Source organism: Amphiprion ocellaris, chromosome 15 (assembly GCF_022539595.1).
Source record: "Amphiprion ocellaris isolate individual 3 ecotype Okinawa chromosome 15, ASM2253959v1, whole genome shotgun sequence".
NCBI lineage: Eukaryota > Metazoa > Chordata > Actinopteri > Pomacentridae > Amphiprion > Amphiprion ocellaris.
The window spans coordinates 2,012,451-2,035,653 of record NC_072780.1 but is presented as its reverse complement, the minus strand read 5'-3'; the positions used below and the strand labels follow the sequence as shown (position 1 = coordinate 2,035,653).

At 39.4% G+C, this 23,203-nt stretch overlaps 1 protein-coding gene across 4 annotated transcripts in view; it reads left to right on the top strand.

Moving 5' to 3' along the window:
- Positions 1–23,203, top strand: part of LOC111563412 (phosphatidylinositol 4-kinase beta-like) — a 36,373-nt gene that overhangs the window by 1,000 nt on the left and 12,170 nt on the right. For all 4 annotated transcript variants that reach the window (XM_055017621.1, XM_055017620.1, XM_055017623.1 and 1 more), the window contains exons 2-10: positions 7,637–8,140; positions 9,280–9,773; positions 12,281–12,718; positions 18,893–19,120; positions 19,205–19,459; positions 19,571–19,677; positions 20,708–20,812; positions 20,895–21,018; positions 22,913–23,026. In XM_055017621.1, the coding sequence (XP_054873596.1) occupies positions 7,651–8,140; positions 9,280–9,773; positions 12,281–12,718; positions 18,893–19,120; positions 19,205–19,459; positions 19,571–19,677; positions 20,708–20,812; positions 20,895–21,018; positions 22,913–23,026 (2,355 nt within the window). In that variant the 5' untranslated portion in view covers positions 7,637–7,650. The remainder of the gene's footprint in view (positions 1–7,636; positions 8,141–9,279; positions 9,774–12,280; positions 12,719–18,892; positions 19,121–19,204; positions 19,460–19,570; positions 19,678–20,707; positions 20,813–20,894; positions 21,019–22,912; positions 23,027–23,203) is intronic.

Here is a 23,203-nt window from a genome sequence, read left to right as displayed (position 1 = left end):
AAGTAAAACTACTAAAATGAAATTAATGACCACAAACACATAAAACGAACAAGATTAAAAGCACAGAAAGATGTTAAATAATCTAAATGTAGCCCAAACTTACCACAAAAACATGTAAAAATAATCGAAATATAACCCCAAAGTACCACCAAAAGATGTAAAATAACCAAAATGTGACACAGAATGACCACAGAGACATGAAACGAACAAGACTTACACCGAGCAGTCACATTAAGATGCAAAACAACCAGAATGTGACGCAAACCAAACACAAAAACATGTAAAATATAAAAAATATGAACCAAAATTAGCACCAAATGATGTAGAACAACTCAAATGTGTTCGTAAATGACCACAAGATGTAAAATGAGCAAGATTAACAGCAAAAGGAAGATGCAAACCAACCAGAATGTGACGCAAACCAAAAAACACGTGTAAAATAATCAAAATATAACCCAAAAATACCACGAAAAGAAATAAAACTACTAAAATGGGATTGTCAATGACCACAAACACAAAACGAACAAGATTAAAAGCAACAGCCACAGAAAGATGTTAAATAATCTAAATGTAACCCAAATTTACCACAAAAATCTGTAAAAATAATGAAAATATAACCCAAACTTGCCACTAAAAGATGTCAAATAACCAGTATGTGATCTTAAATGACCACCAAGATATAAAACGAACAAGATTAAAGTAGACAGCCTCTGAAAAATGTCAAAAATAAACTATACAATGCGAACCAACCAGAAAAACCTGTAAAGTAATCAAAGTAAAATCCAAAATTACTACCAAAAGATGTACAATAACCAAAAGGTGATGTTAAGTGACCATGATGATGTAAAACAAACAAGATTAAAAGCAAAAGGAAGATGTAAAACAACCAGAATGTGACGCAAACCAACCACAAAAACCTGTAAATTAATCAAGAGATAATCCAAAATAACCCCTGTGTGACGTTAAACAGCCACAGGAAGAATTAACGCAATCAGAATGAAATCCAAACACACACAGATGTGAAATGATCAATGATCTACGTTATCTCAATAAAATGCACCCATTAGCTCTTTAATATCTTTATTATGTTTCTGTAGTTTCACGTATTTATCTCTCCAGCCTATCAGAACTCTGCAAATTTGTATGACCTCATCTACTGTTTGTAATATCTTAAATATTGAAATAATAACAGCTTTACAACAGCTCTGTCATCTCTAATATAGCTCTAATACGTCCGCTATATCTCACAATATAATAATTGTTTAGTATTATGTAATATCTGGAGGACATTTGTTGTTTTTTTGTATATTTTCACATATAAAACAATATATCAACTGTAATAGAATTAAACAGCACAAGTTTATTTTACAGATGTCAGAACCAAAGACACAAATAAATGAGAAAATAAACCAGAAAGAGCGTGCAACAAAGTAAAAGAAAATTACTGTTTACAGATAGAAGCAGAGGAATACGGGAGGAAATGGAAAGGAAACGGAAAAAGTCAGACAAAAAAATACAACAAGACAAAATATGACAAAAATGAGACACAAAATGACAAAATTGAGACGAACAACATGAAACAAAACAAAAAGAGACAAAAAAATGAACAAAGTTAAGAAGCGGCAGAAAAATGGACACAAACGAGACAAAAAATGACAAATGTGGGAAACCAAACGACAAAAAAGTAGACAACACAAGTGAGAAAAAAAACACAAAACGACAAAAGGAAGACACAAAATGACAAGAAATTAGAAAAACAACATCGAACAAAACAAAAAAGAGACAAAAAAATAGACAAAAAAGTTACAGTGACAAAAAAATGGACAAACTACAAAAACAAGACAAAAAAATTACATAAATGAGAAATGACAAACTATAACAAAAATGAGACACAAAACAACATGAAACAAAACAGAAGAGACTAAACATTGGACAAAAAAACCTTCCTAAGCGATTAAAAAATGACAAACGAGAAAGAAAACAACAAAAACATGAGACAGACAAACAAAAGTCAGACCAAAAAACAAGACAAAATATTACAAAAATGAGACACAAAAGAACAATGAACAATCTAGTATTTTACTTTCTGATCCAAACAACTTGTCATGGTCTAGAAATGATTTTAAATTTATAGTTTTACTAATTCACAATCTGCAGTTAATGTCTCTGGAGGACCGCTTTTGGCCCGCGGGCCTCATGTTGGACACCTCTGAGCTAAATGATGCAACTGTTTAACATTGTGTTGTTGCTGTGAGCTTCTGTTTGTGCTGTAAGCTCTGTGGTCGCTCAGCTGAGATGTTCTCCTGATGAACTTCACACTTTGGCCTGAACACGTCGAACCTCCATCAGTCAGAGAGACGCTGCGTTCACTGACAGTCGGTTCAAACCAGCTCCCCTCAACTCTTTGCTGCTTCGCTTCTGTTTCTGCTCAAATCAGAACTCTGGAAAATATTCAGATAAACTTTTATTCACGTTTCTCTGCTGCAACCCCAAGAATGTGATACATGAGGAAGATAAACTTTAGCTTGACTTTAACAGTAATTAGTTTATTCATCTGTTATTTGGTTTAGATTTTCATGTCCAGCGTTCTGTCAGAGTTCTTCTTTTACCACATAAAGATGTAAAATGACCAAAATTGAATGCAACTTATTAGGTTGTGGTCTTTTTGTGTCACATTTTAGTTGGTTTTGTGATCAATTGTGATTGTAAATTAGAAAAACTATAGATTTAAAATAATTTCTAGACCATGACAAGTTGTTTTGATCAGAAAGTAAAATACTAGATTGTTCATTGTTCTGTTGTTTTGTTTTACGCTTTTGTCATTTTTTGTCTTGTGTCATTTGTCTATTTTTTGTTTTGTTTTGTGTCGTTTTTCTCATTTTTTTGTTATTTTGTTTCTCGCTTTTGTCATTTTGCGTCTCATTTTTGTAATATTTTGTGTTGTTTTTGTTGGGTTTTTTTTGTCTTTTTTTGTCATTTTGATCCTCCAGTAAATCCTCTGTGGTTCAGTTCCAGATGACTAAATGTTGTGTTCCTTTGTCGACAGTCTGTGATCTGGAAGTTGTAATGTGGAAATGATAAACTGAGGCTGAATGTTGATGAAACTGAATTTATTTTTCTTCATAAATTTCAGGTTGTTCATGATGTTTAGTAAAAAGATAATTCCTGAAATGTGAACATTTTTGCACTAAAACAAAGGAACCATTAGGAGTTGTGGTTAATTATAGATTATTATTCTGTGGTTTTATTGGTCTGGTCCACTGGAGATCAGACTGGGATGAATGTGGAACCTGGACTAAGATGAGTTTGACTCTCCTGATCTAATCTAGTAAACACTACAAACTCCTCCATCCACATTAAAACTGTCCTGCAGGAGAGAACACCAGCGAAGAAGAAACCAGCCATACACTATTCCCGTTTCCATCGCAGCTTCAATTTCAGTTTTAAATTGCAGTTTTGTCTCAGAACCAGACATGTCATTGATCGATCGGTGAGTCGTTGATATCGGTGTGAAGTCGACATACTGATTCTCCACAGTTCAGACGTGTTTTTTGTTCCAGCAGCAGATTTCAATCTCGGAGCAAAGCAGAAACAGCTGCACGTTTTTAATCTGTGGTCCGGCAGCTCCGATAGAAACATGACAGCACACACTCCCTCTGTAAACACCGTCTCCATGGCAACGTGTGTGTGTGCGTGTGTGTGTGTGTGCGTGCGTGCGTGCGTGCGTCCGTCCGTCCGTCCGTCCGTCCGTCCGTCCGTCCGTCCGTCCGTCCGTCCGTCCGTCCTCCCTCCCTCCCTCCACCCACATCTGGAAGCCATCACACACACCAACACCCACTCTATCTCCACAGTGTGATGACATCATGCTCAGCTGTGTGCGATCAGCATCTCCTCTTCACATGGCGCTGATAATGATGTCACCAGCATGATGTCATCAGGGGGATTTTGGTCCTTAAAATCTGCAATAGTTTCGGTCGTCGGCAGTTTTTAGCTGAAGCACCTCAGATGTTTGGTCCATGCCGATGGTGCGTTCAGGACGTCGCTTTTTAGGTAATTTAAGAGGAAAACATAAACGGCTGCATTTCCTCAAAGCTGCTCCTCTTGTTTCTTTCAAGAAATCAGATTTTTCTAAATCTTGAATCTTCAATGCAAATAACGTACAAACTGACGAGTCTTTTTGTTTGTCTGGAGTCACAGACGAGTCAGTGTGGGAGCATCATCATGGAAACGGGAACTTTTTTATTTTAGTATCTCGCCATGGAAACAGAACCTTTTATTAAAAAGACTGTTAGAGAAACAGCCTTTTTGTAATGGTCATCGTCACGGAAACAGAACTTTTCATTCACCTCCTAACACCTGAGCTTTGGTTGGGCTGAATTTTAGATTTTTTTCCAGATATGTGGGATGAGGAGCAACAAATAAATATAATGATTGGATAATATCTGATTATTATGTTCATTATAGTTACATTATGTTAATATTAAATTTATATTATTATTGTTGTTGTTAATATTATTAATATTAACAATACACTCTTTTTGAAAAACAAATAATGTCCACATGTGCCAGATCCTAGGAGGACACAGAACCTTTTATTAAAAACACTGTTTACGGAAACAACACCTTTTATCAAGACATTGTCATAGAAACGGCCTTTTTGTAATCATCATCGTCATGGAAACAGAACCTTGCATCAAATGAATTGTCATGGAAATGGTACCTCTCATAGGCAGCGTCATGATGACAGAAAGGAAAACTGAATCGTTCATGAAAAACATCGTCGTGGAAATAAATCCTTTTCACTAAAAGCTTCATAATAAAAGCTTTTTAAAAATCATTTTAATGGAAACACAAACTTACAGAAAAAAAAGCATTGTCACAGAAAAAAAAAACTTTTAAAATAAGCATCATCATAGAAACAAACCTTTTTAAAAAAAATTCATCGTCATGGAAACGGAACCTTTTATGAAAGCGTTGTCATGGTAACGGAACAGAGGTGAGTGTCAGTAGGTTGATGATGCGAGAACGAGGAGAGGAAACATGAAGCTGGTAGAAAATAGAAGCAGGACGCCTCCTCCTGCTGCAATCAGTCACTGATGATGATGATGCTCATCACCTGCGTCACGCTGATGACACGCCGACACAAACACAACAGGGATGACTTCCTGTCAGGCCTCCTCACTGTGTTGGCGGGCTTTCAAAATAAGATGAATGTGGTTTGGGACGTTTAATAGATGAAAATAATGTGGAGACGAATCAGTAGTGGAAATAATCATCAGCTGCAGATACGCTGTTCATCCTCAGGAATCAGTTAACACGCATGCAGACGTGTACAGACTCTCCGTATGAGCTGATCCGTGTCGTGTTTGTGTGTTAGCGTGTTATGTAACGTCCTCCTGCCTGCAGCCAACCTGTAATCTCAACTGCACAGGAAGTAGATTAAATCAGACACTGCCAACCCCAGAGCTTCCTGATGTTTTAGACCAGTTCTCCCATGTTTATATTACATGTTAAAATTAGCGTGTGTGTCAAATGTAACGTGACTCTGATTGTATGATTGTGTAACTGATTCATCTACAGGTTGTTTTTGAAGGGTTTCCAACAGCGAAGGTGATTCTGAGAGACAGCAGAGTGTCTGACAGGAGATGAAGGAACCAGTAAAATAGCTGAGATGTGATGTTAAAATTACAGCCAGAGAGGACAGAGGTGTTGGAAACCAGACTTGTTGTCTTATAGGAAATGTTATGAGGAAGAGAAGCTGAGCCACAATAGATTTCTGTTCAGGAACCAACTCTGGAATAAACTGAAAATGTGTAGAAGAATCAAAGATGGTTAGAAAAATTCTACTGAATCTAGTTTAATGAGATATTTGGATTTTTTTTTTTTTTTGGGGGGGGGGGGGGGGGTTCTGTCTTTTTAAGAGTTTGGGGTTGACCATTGATAATTGCAGATATGGATATTTCAAGAACTGGACAGCCATAACAACATAATACATGCACACATGTAGAATGAAGCAGTTTTATTTCAATATCATGATTTCAAGCTTGGATATGTTTCCTGTTGAGACAGTGACAGATAAATGGTCCATGGACGGTTCAAAAGTTGGAAATCAGATAATTCTCTATGTTTTTATGGTTTCTGCCTGATACATGGCAGATTTTTTAAAGATTAAATGCATTTTGTTGATCCTTTTACGTGTCGTTGAGGATCCCGGTTGTTTTCTGTTCTCATTATCGTCAATAATTATGATTCAAATATTCTATATGGTACTAAATAGTTTTTTGGTGTTTCATAGCTCCCATGGGTAGGTGAAGGATGTTCATCGGTGGCACAGTTAGAGCAACCTCATATTTAAAATGGCTTTTTTCTGTGTAACAGACTGTTTGCCTGATGAAGGTTTAACACCGATACGTCGTGCTAATAAATGCGTATTTGCAAGTTAGACAGCATGCGGGAGTCTGATTTAATCTTGTGGATACGCTCGTCCCTCTCCTACCTCCTCATGGAATAGATGTGTGAAGTTTTATTGGCTCTTATTGAAATGTCTCAGTGTTACTATTCAGTCCCTCCAAGATTTCGTCTGTGTTTTTCCAGATTGTTGCGTCCCTAAAATGCCTGAATTCGTGGCAGTTTTTCTAAAAAATTGCGATGTAAATTTCGATGTTTTAAGCATATTTGTCGCGATGAAATTGCAGGAGACGGTTGCTAAAAAGTTGAATTTTTTTTAGCTTTTAAAACACATCTCAACATTTTAATCGACAATATTTCATCCTCCAACCAGAGCTGATGTGAGAACGTTCTTCCTGCACCACCTTTTAGTTGTAGGAGCTTCAGGAGAAACCAGCTGGACTTCTCTGGAAGACGTTTCAAGAAACGTCCTGGATGAGTTTATCTAGCTACGGGACCATGACAGAGACTTCTGTGGTCATTAATGACCTCCAGCCAGCACTAATTTCCAGAATAACCAGAGTGTTTTATTGCAGAATGACAGATTTAACCAAGTGATTCTTTATTTTTTCTTTTTTTTACAACAAAAGCGTCCGTGGTTAGTTCTTAATTCACAATTAGTTCTTTAATTCTGGTATCCAGTTCCTTGTTACATCCACGATTAGACAACACAAATAATACTAAAACCAGGATTCTCTGGAAGACGTCTCTAGAAACGTCTTCCAGAGAAGTCCAGCTGGTTTCTCCTGAAGCTCCTATGATCACAAGGATCTGGATGAGTTTAGCAGCAACGGGAACCATGACAAAGACTTCTGTGGTCGTTAATGACCTCTAACCAGTAGAAAAGTGTTTGTCAGTCGATGGTTTTCGTTTGTATTCCACCACAATATTTCACGTTTGTAAAACAGTTTGGCTCCGCTTTGGTGAAGAACATCAGGGAATTGTTTTTCACCGTCTTTAGCAGTAATTTTTGTTGGTAAATGAGAGACATTAGAATGGGACATGTCTGCATTGTCAGACCAGAAACAGGAAGTGAATTCGGTGACGTGCGTGCGTTACATTTGGGACTGCTATGATTGGTGGAACTCACGGGAAGCGGGACAAAAAAAGGGTCGCACAGAATTCATGGAGATTGGCTGAATTTGTGTTAATTCCTGCAGGGACTAATCTTCTATCCCCTCCTTTCTAGGCCTGCTGTCCAACATGGCGGACGCTGAGGTCTCCTTGTCTCCGGCTCTGCGGACGCTCCACCTCAGCTCCTCCCACTCTGCCCAGCCGCCTCCCCCGGCCTCCTCCTCCTCCCCCACCACCTTCTCCTGCCCCTCCTCTCCTTCCAGCGCCTCCTCTTCCTCCTCCTCTTCATTCTCTTCCTCCTGCTCTGAGAGCTCCTCAGACTGCCCTGCTCACCACCACCACCATCACCACCATCACCACCACCACCACCACCACCCACGGCCTCAGCTGCAGCTGCCCCCGCCCTCCACCAGCGAGCAGCCATCCTCCCCCAGCGCCAGCCCTCGCAGCTCCAGCCCCAGCGGCAGCATCGGCAGCACCGGCAGCCTGGGCAGCAGCAGCGCCAGCGAGGGCATCGGCAGCAGCGGCATGTCGAGCGGCGGCGACCCAAGAGGACCCAGTCCCCCGCTGGACGTCATCTCAGAGGACGCCATGGAGATGGACCTGGGGGTCGACCAAGGTAAGGAGAACAGTAGGAGTGGAAACTGATTATTAGCAATCTGATAACTGATATTTAGAACTGATTGACATTCAGAATGTAAATAAAAATCCTGGTAGTAAAATTCGAAACAAGAAAAGCCCTCAGAGAGCGCAGTACTCCGCCAAGACAGAAATTCCCTGACCTTGCACTGAGTACAGGTGTGTGTTCTGCATGTGTACGTTATGTACAGATTCCGAATCCTGTGACCTAAATATGTAGCAGGAATTGATGGGACTCAGAAACACCCCCGCAATTTAATCAGTTGTTCCTTGGATCATTTCTGACAGATAAGTCCTGATAAGTCCTCAGTGGTGGATTTGTAGTAGGATCACAATCAGCTGACGTCGTGTTCACTTGTTGTCATGGTTACAGTGATGCCGTGCCGCTATCTGGCAATGATACAGAAATCTTTAACAGATCTCCACATTTGTCCAAAATGATTGGAATATTCTCCAGAACTTGCTCAAAAAACCCTTTTTTCCTGTTCACAATCTGTCCAAAATGAGTTAAACATCTAGGATGGCTTAGAAGGGTTCCAAAAATGACTAAAAACAATAAAAACTCGTCCAGAATGACTCAAATCTGACCTCATAAAATAAGTATGTTCTCTACATGTCCAAATTTGTGAAAAATGACTTGAAATATGTGCAAAATGATGAGAAATTAATCAAATTTGTCCAGAACTTGCTCAAAAAATCCTCCTGAATTGTTCAAAACCTCTCCAAAATGAGTTAATGGTCTAAGATGGCTGAGAAGGGTTAAAAAATGACTAAAAATGGGTCCAAAATAACTTTAAAATGTCTTCAAACTATTAAAATCTTCCTTAAAAAGTAGGAATTATTCACAGGTACAGTTCTAGAAACATTCATGGTCCGGAGCGTGGTCTTTAACTAATCTGTGGATCCAGACTATAAACCACATCACTGCCAAAATCTAATCACTTGGTCCTTGTGTTATTTCTGACCTTCAAGGAAAAGTTCATCCAAATCCGTTAGTCTGTTTTAGTGTAATGTTGCTGACAGACAGAAGGACAAACGTACGCCGATTGTCACATAACTCCACTCCGTTCCTTGACTGAGTAAAACTTGTTTTTCTGACTTCTCATTTTCTGCTTCCAGTGATCGACCCTGAGGTGGCCCTGAAGGCCTGCCAGGAGGTGCTCCTCAAAGTGAAGCTGCTGGACAACAAACAACAACAGGACGATAAACAACAACAGCAGCAGTACGCAGACGTCACGGAGCGCTGCGGTCCTCAGTGGACCATCAACCCCGACACCAGCTCCATCAAAGAGGAAGACGAGGACGAGGAGGAAGGTCAGAAAGACGGCGGTTCATCCCGGCCGGACCCGGCGCCGCCCAATTCACGGCCGGAGTCTTCCTCGCCATCGTCGTCTAAACAGTCATGGCTGCTTCGCCTGTTCGAGTCCAAGCTGTTCGACGTTTCCATGGCAATCTCTTACCTGTACAAGTCGAAGGAGCCGGGGGTGCAGGCGTACATCGGTAACCGCCTCTTCAGCTTCCCCGACAGCGAGGTGGACTTCTACCTGCCACAGCTGCTCAACATGTACGTGCACATGGACACAGAGGTGGGAGATGCCATCAGACCCTACCTGGTGAGTCCTCACACCTGGTTCAGTTTACTCACCTAGATAGAAGCCTGAGGATAAGACAACCTCCTGTTTGCTTTATCTGTTTGAATAAATCACTTTTGCTGCTGCAGTAGAGAGACGAGGACAGTCAAACTCATCTTAGTTCAGGTTCCACATCCAGACCAGTCTGATCTCCAGTGGACCAGACCAGTAAAGCCACAGCATAATAACCTAGAAATAACCACAACTCCTAATATTTCTCATTGTTTTCGTGCAAAAATGTACATTCTGAAAATGTTCACATTTCAGGAATTAAAAAACAGAACACAAAAATGTCAAAAGCGAGAAACAAAGTGACAAAAAAATGGGACAAACGACATGAAACAAAACAAAAAAGAGACAAAATATTTCAAAAATGAGGCACAAAACGACAAAAGCGAGAAACAAATTGACAAAAATGAGACTAAGGACATGAAACAAAACAAAAAAAGACAAAAATTAGACAAAAAAAGTTACAAAGCGAAATAAAATAGACAAAAAACACAAAACAACAAAAACAATACACAAAACAATGCATAAAGCAAAACACAAAATGACAAAAATAAGCCAAAAACAGAAACAAAACTAAAAGGAAATGCAAAACGACAAAACCAGAAACAAAACAACAAAAGTCAGACAAAAAAACAACAAAAACAAAACTAAATATTACAAAAATGAGACAGAGCGACAACAGAACAATGAACAATCTAGTATTTTACTTTCTGATCCAAACAACTTGTCATGGTCTAGAAATGATTTTAAATTTATAGTTTTACGAATTTACAATTTTCAGTTAATGTCTTCTCTGGAATTTTTACACTTTGAGGGCCGGTTTTGGCCCACGGGCCACATGTTAGACACCCCTGGTGTAAAACCTTTCACTTGTTCTTAATTTATTTAAACCCTGTTCAAGGAGAATCAGGAACTCCTGCAGGTTAAACACTCAGAGTTCTGATTTCTTCTTCTGACCCAAACCCATACTGTAACACTCTCTGTAGTAAACTCCGTTAGATTTAATCACTGTCAGCTGTCATCATGTTTTTGTCCGTGCTCAAATATAAAACCAGCCTAATTTTTCTCAGAAAAAATATAATCTTATATAAGATAAGATAAACTGTATTTATCCCACAGTGGGGAAAGTTCACCATTACAGCAGTACAAGAATAAATAAGAAAAAAACACAGAAAATGCAAACTTGCAGAGAAACATGATATACAGATGATGATTTTTTATTTTTTATGTTTTTTAAAGAAGACTAAATACAGGAGGATGAGGTTGCATCAGTTATTGCACATAAGTAGGTGGAATGTAAGAGGAGAAAGTGCAGCAGTAAATGGAGGTAAACCAGTTTATAATGCAGCGTTGTAAAATCTGACAGATGTTGCTATAAAGGACCTGCAGAAATCCTCCTTGTTACATTATATTTATATATACTTCTTACTTCTATTCAACCTCTAGTTTAATTTTGGAATTCCCATCTGAAAAAACTTCCCCTAACTTTCCACAGCAGGGTCCCTGGTTCTAAAGCGACATTATTAACACACCTTGTGTTTCTAAAAAAAAAATACAACCTTACATTTGAGCTTTAGTTTAATTTTTGAAATTCCCCCCAGAAGAAAAAACCCAAAGTTTCTACAACAGGATCCCTGTTACTAAAGCAAGATGTTTCACCACTACAGCGTCTTTTCAACTGTCGTTCAAAATTGAAGTTTCACTTTCAAAGCAGAGAACAGGTTTAGTCATTTCAACTCTGTCTTACTTTATTTTTACCCAATTGAATGTTGATATTAGTGGTAGAAGAAGTAACTCCAGCTGTTTTATTCCCTAAAATCACACAGTACAAATACTGCAAAAGTCCTGCCTTAATTTTACACTCAAAAATGAAGAGTGAAACAGGTTTCATCAACACAATGTTCTGACATTCACCTAATATCTGTTCAAGGTGGAGCTTTTACTTTTTGAAACACATTGCATAATGTCTTATTTTGTGACTGTGTCCACAGTGTTGTGATCATTCCCATCAACACAACGTTAGTGTTTATATAAATTAAATTTAAATACAGTATGTATGAGAAAATAAAGCAATCTTTATTCTGTTCTTAAATTGTTTATTTTTTCTCTTTAACAGACAATCAAACAAAACAATTAAAAAGTACAGATTAGAATGCTGTTAAAGTACCAGATTGATAAGTACTATGGTTAAATTCATCCCCATCCCCAGTCTGAAGCAACACAACTCCTCACTACAGCTGTTTTTTGTAACAACATTAATACAAATGATACAAAAAATGTAGTCTTACGTATGACCTCACGTCTTTCTTTGAAGTTCTTGCTTGAAATGAAACCCCAAATTTTTCCCACCTTGTTTAAAATCAAACATCTAGTCTCATATTTGAAGCCAACCCTGGTTTAGAGACATCTGGGAGGACGTTGAAGGTTAAAGCGTGTTCAGAAGCTGAAGCTGACTCTGTTGTTATTGCTCTCCATCCCAGATCCATCGCTGTGGAGGCAGCATCACCTTCTCTCTGCTGTCGGCCTGGCTGTTGGGCGCCTACTCCTCCGACATGCACATCTCCACCCAGCGCCACTCCAGAGGCACCAAACTCCGGAAGCTCATCCTGTCCGACGAGCTCAAACCTCCTGCTGCTCCGTCCGACGCTCAGCGGTCCGTTTCCGTCTCAGAGAGCCCGCTGTCCTCGCCGTCCCACCGCCATGGACACCGCAGGCACAACAGCAACAGTGTGGAGGCCTCGTGCACAGCCAGCCACGCCCCTGAAAGGCCCGTGCACGGGGAGGCGGAGGTGTTCGTGTCTCCGTCCAGGAGGACACACCAAAGATCCAAGTCAGACGCCACCACGGTGAGCAGCGGGCCTGGAGCCGGCCTCCGACGGACGGGAAGCAACCCGAAAGTGGAGGCCGTCCATGAGGAGGTGAGGAGCTCGTTCACTGTCGTAAATCTAGTGTTGGCAGGAGGAGACTCAGGTGGGTCCAGGTGGCTCCTTTTACCTGTAAACCTGGGCAAAAATCTGCTGTCACTTGTTTTTTCTGTTGTTGCTGCTGTTTTTGTTGGTTTTGCTGTTGATGTTTCCGTTGCAGCTGTTGTTTTTGTGTTTCTGTTGTCTGCAGTTGTTGTTGGTGAAATTCCTGTTGCTGTTTCTATTGGTGTTGCTACTGTTATTATTTCTATTGGTGTTGCTGTTATTATTTCTATTGGTGTTGCTGCTGTTATTATTTCTATTGGTGTTGCTTTTATTATTTCTATTGGTGTTGCTGCTGTTATTATTTCTATTGGTGTTGCTGCTGTTATTATTTCTATTGGTGTTGCTGCTGTTATTATTTCTATTGGTATTGCTGCTGTTATTATTTCTATTGGTGTTGCTGCTGTTATTATTTCTATTGGTGTTGCTGTTATTATTTCTATTGGTGTTGCTGCTGTTATTATTTCTATTGGTGTTGCTTTTATTATTTCTATTGGTGTTGCTGCTGTTATTATTTCTATTGGTGTTGCTGCTGTTATTATTTCTGTTGGTGTTGCTGCTGTTATTATTTCTATTGGTATTGCTGCTGTTATTATTTCTATTGGTGTTGCTGCTGTTATTATTTCTATTGGTGTTGCTGCTGTTATTATTTCTATTGGTGTTGCTGCTGTTATTATTTCTATTGGTATTGCTGCTGTTATTATTTCTATTGGTATTGCTGCTGTTATTATTTCTATTGGTGTTGCTGCTGTTATTATTTCTGTTGGTGTTGCTGCTGTTATTATTTCTGTTGGTGTTGCTTTTATTATTTCTATTGGTATTGCTGCTGTTATTATTTCTATTGGTATTGCTGCTGTTATTATTTCTATTGGTGTTGCTGCTGTTATTATTTCTATTGGTGTTGCTGCTGTTATTATTTCTATTGGTGTTGCTGCTGTTATTATTTCTATTGGTATTGCTGCTGTTATTATTTCTATTGGTATTGCTGCTGTTATTATTTCTATTGGTGTTGCTGCTGTTATTATTTCTATTGGTGTTGCTGCTGTTATTATTTCTGTTGGTGTTGCTGCTGTTATTATTTCTGTTGGTGTTGCTTTTATTATTTCTATTGGTGTTGCTGCTGTTATTATTTCTATTGGTGTTGCTGCTGTTATTATTTCTATTGATGTTGCTGCTGTTATTATTTCTATTGGTGTTGCTGCTATTATTTCTATTGGTGTTGCTGCTGTTATTATTTCTATTGGTGTTGCTGCTATTATTTCTATTGGTGTTGCTGCTGTTATTATTTCTATTGGTGTTGCTGCTGTTATTATTTCTATTGGTGTTGCTGTTATTATTTCTATTGGTGTTGCTGCTGTTATTTCTATTGGTGTTGCTACTGTTATTATTTCTATTGGTGTTGCTGCTGTTATTTCTATTGGTGTTGCTGCTGTTATTATTTCTATTGGTGTTGCTGCTGTTATTTCTATTGGTGTTGCTACTGTTATTATTTCTATTGGTGTTGCTGCTGTTATTTCTATTGGTGTTGCTACTGTTATTATTTCTATTGGTGTTGCTGCTATTATTTCTATTGGTGTTGCTGCTGTTATTATTTCTATTGGTGTTGCTGCTATTATTTCTATTGGTGTTGCTGCTGTTATTATTTCTATTGGTGTTGCTGCTGTTATTTCTATTGGTGTTGCTACTGTTATTATTTCTATTGGTGTTGCTGCTGTTATTTCTATTGGTGTTGCTGCTGTTATTATTTCTATTGGTGTTGCTGCTGTTATTATTTCTATTGGTGTTGCTGCTGTTATTATTTCTATTGGTGTTGCTGCTGTTATTTCTATTGGTGTTGCTGCTGTTATTATTTCTATTGGTGTTGCTGCTGTTATTATTTCTATTGGTGTTGCTGCTGTTATTATTTCTATTGGTGTTGCTGCTGTTATTATTTCTATTGGTGTTGCTGCTGTTATTATTTCTATTGGTGTTGCTGCTGTTATTATTTCTATTGGTGTTGCTGCTGTTATTATTTCTGTTGGTGTTGCTGCTGTTTCTGTGTTTCATTCAGTCCTTGCAGACCCAGACTCTCTGCTGGCAGAGAGCATTTTGATTGGCTGAGAGCCCTGTATAGACAGAAACAGTCCAACAGATGTAAACTGTAAACCTCTCCTCTTTGCTGCTTCTCCTCCTGCTCATATCTGATCTTATCTTCATGTTTTGACAGTTGAAAGAGCCTCGGCTTTAAAAAGAAAAATCTCTTCTCTGCTATTGAACTTCTGAACCCCAGATGAAGAAAAGCTGCCGTGTTTGATTTTGATTCCGATGTTTCCTCAGCAGAATAAAAGAGAAAGTTCAGAGCTGATAAAAACTGAATGTACAGCCGAGATAAAAACTGAACTCCACAAAGACATCCAAGATACTTTTCCAGACGTCTGTGCAGTGGTGGGAACTACATCCACAGTTTGGTGTTTTTTATTTTTTATCTGACACCTGTGCTTACTTAAAGATTTTCCTGACGAAACATAAGACCAGGATCATAAAACGATGCTTTGCTGCTCAACACTATCTAAAGTTTCTCCACCTCTTCCAGATAAAAATTGAAATGCACTCACGAACTCAGCTCAGTTTGAAGTTTACATCTGGAATTTCTTCAAGACTTCCATCATTCCCTCCTTTACAGACTTCTGTAATGTGTTCAAGACCCACTAAAATATCTCCAAGCACCATCAGGCCTTTAAATATCCTTAGAGACCTGGAGAACCTTTTAAGAACCTCTAAAAAACATCCAAGAATCTCTGACACCTTTGAAGACTTCTGAACCTTCCACAAGGATCTGCAGAACTTATCAGAAGACCTCTAAAACCATCTCAGTGACATCAGGAACTTCTTTCAGACTCCTGCAAACACCTCTGAAAGCTTCTTCCAGATTTTATTTTTTTTTACATAAAACATCAGGCATCTCTGGAACATCATGAAAGCCTCTAAAGACCTGCACAATCAGGCAACTCTGAAGCCCTTCAAGATTTCTGAAACCTCCACAAGAACCAGCAGAGCTTGTTCCCAAATGTTGAGCTTCTTTAAAACTTCCAAAGCCCCAGCGTGTCGCCTGTCAGCTGATGGCAGTCAGGAGTGTTTTTCCAGATTGTTTTTTACGATCGACTGATGGTTGAAGCTTTAAACTCGACCAAAATATCCATATTCAGCTGTGATGCTGATATGAAGCACAATAAGTATGAAGTTCAGTCCATGTGGAAACTCTTCTTCCTTCCTAATTCATCGTTCACATAAAACAGGAGAGTTAAATTCATCTTAGTCCAGGTTCCACATTCAGTCCAGTCTGATCTCCAAAGGACCAGACCAGTAAAACCACAGCAGAATAACCTAGAAATAACCACAACTCCTAATTTTAATAACAGGTATCTGTAACTGAACTACTTTATGATCAAAACAACAAAAATGAGAAAAAAGACAAAAAAACAAAAAAAGAAGATAAAATATTACAAGAGACACAGTGACAAAAGCGAAACAACAAAGAATAGACAAAAAATAGACAAATGACATGACACAAAACAAAAAAATGACCAAAAAATTCAAAAGCAACAAAAAATAGACAAGCAAGACAAAAAAACCCACAAAATGACAAAAACGACACACAAAACAATGAATAAAGTAAAGCACTAAATGGCAAAAATAAGTCAAAAAACACGAGTAAAAAGGAAACACAAAACGACAAAAACATGAGACAAACGACAAAAAACAACAAAAACAAGACAAAATATTACAAAAACGAGACACAAAACGACAAAAGCGACAAAAAATTAGAAAAACCACACGTAACAAAACAAAACGATTAAAAAAAATGGACAAACGACAAAACCGATACACAAAACAACAAATAAAGCAAAACACAAAATGACAAAAATAAGTCAAGAAACACCAGCGAGACGAAAAGGAAACACAAAATGACAAAAATGAGAAACAACACAACGAGAACATAAGACAAACGACAAAAAACAACAAAAACAAGACAAAATATTACAAAAACAAGACACAACAACAAAAGCGAGACAAAGACACAAAACGACAGAAACGCTACACAAAACAATGAATAAAGCAAACACAAATTGACAAAAATACCACACAAAACGCCAAAAACGAGAACAAAATGCTAAAAAATGAGACAAACCACAAGAGACAAAAAACTCACAAAGTGACAAAAAAAAATTGACAAATGAGACAAAAACTTACAAAACAACAAAAGAACAATGAACAATCTAGTATTTTACGTTATGATCCAAACAACTTGTCATGGTCTAGAAATGATTTTAGATTTATAGTTTTTCTAATTTACAATCTGCAGTTAATGTCTTCTCTGGAATTTTTACAGTTTGAGGGCCGGATTGGACCCTCTGGAGGACTGCTTTTGGCCCACGGGCCTCATGTTGGACACCTCTGATATAAAACAATGAGGTTCGATGGAAAATTCCGTCTGTCTTTGTTTCTACCGGAGGACGGATCAGTCGATCTCTTTTTACAACAAGAGTGAAGTTCAGAGAAATGTGAGACGAGGAGGCGAAAGATGAACCTGGATATTTGACTCCTCGTCATCCTGGTGGACGGGGAGGGTTGCCGTAGTGACAGGGAAACGAGCTGAGGACAGGAAGTGAGGAGGAGGAGGAGGAGGAGGAGGAATAGGTGCTGGTTTCAGATTTGAATATAAACGATTCCTCTCTTTCTCTTGGAGGAATCACACATTTGTCTGTTTAAAAAAAGAGATCATTTGATCGTGGAAGTGCGTCAGGTTATCTTTCTGCACGTGTTTTTCAGCTCTGGGCTGTTTTCTCTCTCCAGATGACTTTAGCTGCAGCTCCTCCAGGGTTTACTCTGCAGAATCTGGGTCATGTAAATATCCCTAACCCTCTTTCCTGCCTTTGATTTGCACTGAAACGTTTCCATGTGTCGGGCTGAGGCTGTAGCCGGTCTGGTTCTGGGTGGGGGAGGTCGGTTTAACCACGTGATGCTGGACTAGCTGCTGGATCATATGACGACAGTCTGTCCTCGTCTGACCCCACCGAGTCTCTCGTCTGGTTTCTGTCCTCTGAACTGTTGGGACTAGTTTACATCCACTCCTACTGATTACAGGCTGAAGACCTCCAGATAAACTAACACTCATAAACAGCTTGGTTTGTGTTGGAGTTCTGTTTAACGTCGGCTGTTTGTTCGCCTACAGAGGAATTGTTAAGTTGCTGAAATTATGGTCTGGTTAATAACATAAATGATTAAATACTATAAAATCTAAATGCCTCATGCTGCTGTTGACAGCAATAGAGCATCAGTCAGAAGTTTAATATGTCAAAAAACCTGCAAACACGAAAAGAACAGAAAAGAATTACAACGGTAAAGGATTATGAGTCCATGGACCCCTGGACAGGACAAATAAAAGCTCCTCACCCTCTATTTATGACAGACATAAAACAACTACTAGCAATGTGCTTTCACTGTTTCTGGTTATGTTTTGTGGTCATCCTGTGTCTTTTTGTGGTCATTTTGCATCTCTTTGTGGTTCTTTTGTGTCTCTTTGTGGTCATTTTGTATGTCTTTGTGGTTCTCTTGCATCTTTTTGTGGTCATTCTGTGTCTCTTTGTGATTGTTTTATGTCTCTCTGTGGTCATTATGATTTCTTTGTGATTGCCTTCCATGTCTTTGTTGTCATTTTGTGTCTCTACTGGGTCAATTTGTGTCTCTTTGTCAATGTTTTATGTGTTTCTATGGCCATTTTGTGATTGTTTTCCTGTATTTTCGGTCTTTCTGTGCTCATTTTATTTAATTTTATTGATTTAATGTTTCTTTGTGCTTTCTGTATGTCTCTTTTGGACAGTTTTGCTTTTGGAATCTTGTAACTGAATTCTGCACAGGTTCTGCTGACATTTGAACCCTGGGTTTGGCCCCTGTCGGCTGGCAGGGATGCACTGAAATTCATGGCTTCATAAATTAATGTGTGTTTTGTGGAATTAATCAAAGGTCTTCATTTAAATTCTCAGTCAGCAGCTCCATCATGTGTTGTATATGCGGAACTTTTTATTTTTTGCTGTTGCTTGGCTCCTGAATCTCACTGAAGGTGTTTTTCCTTCTGCCTCCTTGCAGCCGGAGCGTCTCCGTCCTCAGAGGGAGTTCGTCAAGTCGCTGCTCTGCATCGGGAAGCGTCTGGCCACGCTGCCCACCAAAGAGCAGAAGACCCAGCGGCTGATCTCAGAGCTGTCGCTGCTCAACCACAAGCTGCCGGCCAGAGTGTGGCTTCCCACTGCCGAGCACCAGCACCACGTCTGCAGGGTTCCTCACACCCAGGCCGTGGTCCTGAACTCCAAGGACAAGGTGACCGAACCGCACCGTGTAGGTGACTGTAAACACCAGATAGGACTGTTCACACTCAGACTCTAACCTTCTCTCCTCCTCCAGGCTCCCTACATCATCTATGTGGAGGTCTTGGAGTGCGACAGCTTCGAGACGTCTCCTGTTCCCATCCGGATCCCGGAGACGAGGATCCACTCGGCTCGTTCAGCAGAGAACCTGGACTGTGGTGCCGTGGCTAACGCTAACAGCAGCGGCAGCATGACGTTGGAGCACAGAGCAGGAAGTTTCTCCACCGTCCCGAACTATGACAACGACGACGAGGCGTGGGCGACTGACGACATCGGGCAGCTGCAGGTGGAGGTATTTACATTTTTACATCAACTTTATGTGCTGATTTACATCCCAGTGACTCCTCCAGTGTATCCAGTATCATCCTGAAGGACAAAACCGAAGTTTTTGTGTGTTTTGCAGGCAGAAGCTCAGACCAGCAGCAGCGACAACATCAGCCAGTTTTCAGTCGACAGCATCACAAGTCTGGAGAGCAAAGAGCCGGTGTTCATTGCTGCAGGAGACATCAGGTAGACACACTAAAGATTAACACAGGGAAGCTTTTAGCAGCTGGAGAGACAGATGTTTACCACCTCTGGGACCAGACGTTTACCACCTCTGGGACCAGATGTTTACCACCTCTGGGACCAGATGTTTACCACCTCTGGGACCAGATGTTTACCACCTCTGGGATCAGATGTTTACCACCTCTGGTAGAGCTACGTAACACTGCTGCTGAAAACAACTAGACAAAACATAGACTAGCCATGACTCATCAGTGAAGGATTTCCTTGCTTGCAAACGCTTTTCATCAAACAAATTGAGGGGGAAAAAACATAAATCATAATTTTTAAGTAGTAGTTTCGAATCTGAGGAACAGTTTAATGACTCTTCAGATGGTGTGATTTTGTTGCTAGCAGCTAGTTTTACTAAGAATAACTCCGCAAAAGCATAACGGCACAGCTGTTTTATCCAGATTAACATGATAAAAGACTAGGAATAGAATCTTGAGAAACCACAGAAATATATGCTTATTAATTTTGTATCAATCGTTTTGTTACTTACATCTAGTTTTACTGAAACCAACAGACCAAATAAACAACTAGAGCAGCTTTTCACCAAATTTAAACTATAAAGGACCAAAAATGGAACCCTGAGGAACCCCACCACTGGTGAACAGCACCTTAAATGAAGAATTATCACAAAAACATGCAACTGTAAAGGATCTGAGAAACCCCACAGCTATTTACCGAAGCTTTGAGGGAACGTTTTCTGTTGCTGGCACTTTTTAACGAAACCAACTGGACCAAAACCAAATGTAAAACACCTTAATTTAAGCTGAAGCTATAGAGGACTGAGAGTTATCCATCCCTGACACTAAATATCTCCATAGAGAAGAATCATTGAGCTACTGATCAACAGTTTGTTTGCCTTTTCTTACCTCCTGTGAGGATGAAACCTCTCTGTAAGGTCATGTTGAAGCCCTGAACCTTCTGTTGTCTCCATCCGTCTATCACTGTTCCAGCTCTGATCTTCGTCTCTGTGTTTGTGGTGTTGCAGACGCCGTCTGTCAGAGAACCTCGCCCACACTCCCACCACCTTCAGGAGGGACCCCGAGGACCCGTCGGCCGTGGCCCTCAAAGAGCCCTGGGAGGAGAAAGTCAGGTGGGTGAGGGAGGGTTAAAGAGGAAGCTCCTCTGCTGCTTTCTGCTGCAGCGGTCCTAAGTCCTCCTGTGTTTGTGTCCAGGCGGATCAGAGAAGGATCTCCGTACGGTCACCTGCCCAACTGGAGGCTGCTGTCGGTCATCGTGAAATGTGGAGACGACCTGAGGCAGGAGCTGCTGGCCTATCAGGTCCTCCGACAGCTGCAGGTAGAGACACACCTGAGCTACCAGCACTAGGACCAGAGAGCAGCTCTAACTAATGATATCTGCATAGAAATACTGTTTGATATTAATGCAGTCACACAGCAGAAGGTGGAGCAGTCAGAGTGTAGACCAGGGGTGTCCAACATGCAGCCCGCGGGCCAAAAGCGGTCCTCCAGAGGGTCCAATCCGGCCCTCAAAGTGTAAAAATTCCAGAGAAGACATTAACTGCAGATTGTAAATTAGTAAAACTATAAATTTAAAATCATTTCTAGACCATGACAAGTTGTTTGGATCATGAAGTAAAATACTAGATTGTTCATTGTTCGTCGTTTTGTGTCTCATTTTTGTAATATTTTGTCTTGTTTTTGTTGTTTTTTTTATCTTTTTTTGTCTGGCTTTTGTCGTTTGTCTCACGTTTTTGTCGTTTTGTTTCTGGTTTTGGTCGTTTTGTGTTTCCTTTTTGTCTCGCTTGTGTTTTTGTCTTATTTTTGTCATTTTGTGTTTTGCTTTGTTTTGTGCATTGTTTTTGTCATTTTGTGTTTTTCTTGGTCTCGTTTCTGTCGTTTGTCCATTTTTTTGTCACTTTGTAACTTTTTTGTCTTTTTTGTTTTCTTTTGTGTCATTTGTCTGATTTTATAATTTTATATTTTGTCTTGTTTTTTGAGTTTTTTTGTCTGACTTTTGTCGTGTTTTTGTCGCTTTGTTTCTCACTTTTGTCATTTTTTTTGTCTCGTTTTTGTCTTTTTTATTGCTTTGTAGCTTTTCTGTAAATTTTTTTGTCTTGTTTTGTTTCGTGTCGTTTGTGTCATTTTTTGTCATTTTGTGTCTCATTTTTCTAATATTTTGTCTTGTTTTTATTGCTTGTTGTCTTTTTTTTGTCTGACTTTTGTCATTTTGATCCTCCAGTAAACCCTCTCTGGTTCAGTTCCAGATGACTAAATGTTGTGTTCTTTGTCGACACTCTGTGATCTGGAAGTTGTAATGTGGACATGATAAAATGAGGATGAATGTTGATGAAACTGAATTTATTTTTCTTCATAAATTTCATGTTGTTCATGATGTTTAGTAAAAAGATAATTCCTTAAATGTGAACTTTTTCAGAATGTACATTTTTACACTAAAACAAACGAACTGGTTGCTGGTGTTCCTCTATGAGTGTTAGGAGTGGATGTTATATAACGGGGCAGCGAGCATCGTGTGCTGCTCTGTTCTACCAAGAGAAGATCCATCACTGAGCCTCGTTCCCTTTTATTTTTAGATAGAAACAAGGAGCCTGATTAGAGAAAATCAACTCCAACCGCTGCAGTCTGAGTGTTTACTAAACTTTAAACCTTCATTCATTCAGCTGTAACCATTAAAACACCCATCAAACAGGAGTTTATTTACAGACCTGTGACTGGAATCACACAGTCTGATCATGGCTCTAGTCCTTTATGGGGAAAAAGTGTCAGCTTTAAAAGTAAAAACCTCAGGCATGTTTTTCTTTAAAATAATCACCAAAATTACACAATTTATTAGTCAAAAACTGCAAAAATAGAAATAATTGTCAGATTTTCCACTGTTCAATGGTCATTTGAATTTAGTTAGGAATATGATCCAAATCTAAGCTTGAAATGACTGTTTTATTAAAATCACATAAAAAAAAATTATTTAAATGTCAGTAACTTGTAGAAATCACAGTTCTGTCGTTGCTTCAACTGAACATACCCAAACCAGTAAATATTTAAAAAGAAATCCTTTATTTATCTGCAGATGTGTTTAGTGTAGCGTCAGTTCTCCACAAGTCACCAAAGTATTCACATTGATTTTATTTTAGACACAAAGACAGAAAACAAACAGACTTCTTGTTCCCTAATCCTGATCTGATGATTGACCTGATCTGTGTTTGTGTCCTCAGTCCATCTGGCAGCAGGAGAGAGTTCCTCTGTGGATCAAACCCTACAAGATCCTGGTGATGTCTTCAGACAGCGGCATGATCGAACCCGTCCTCAACGCCGTCTCTCTGCACCAGGTACCGTTCGCTTTTAGGCTGGGTTGCATATTTGTGGCATGAATAGAAATAATTCGGTTCCTCACAAACATTCCAGGGACAGATTAAACCCAGCAGAGTTTCAGGATGCGGCTGAATTACTCTGAGATGACTTCCCACCAATTCTACAAGTCCTGGTGTCCCTCAGACATTATTTCA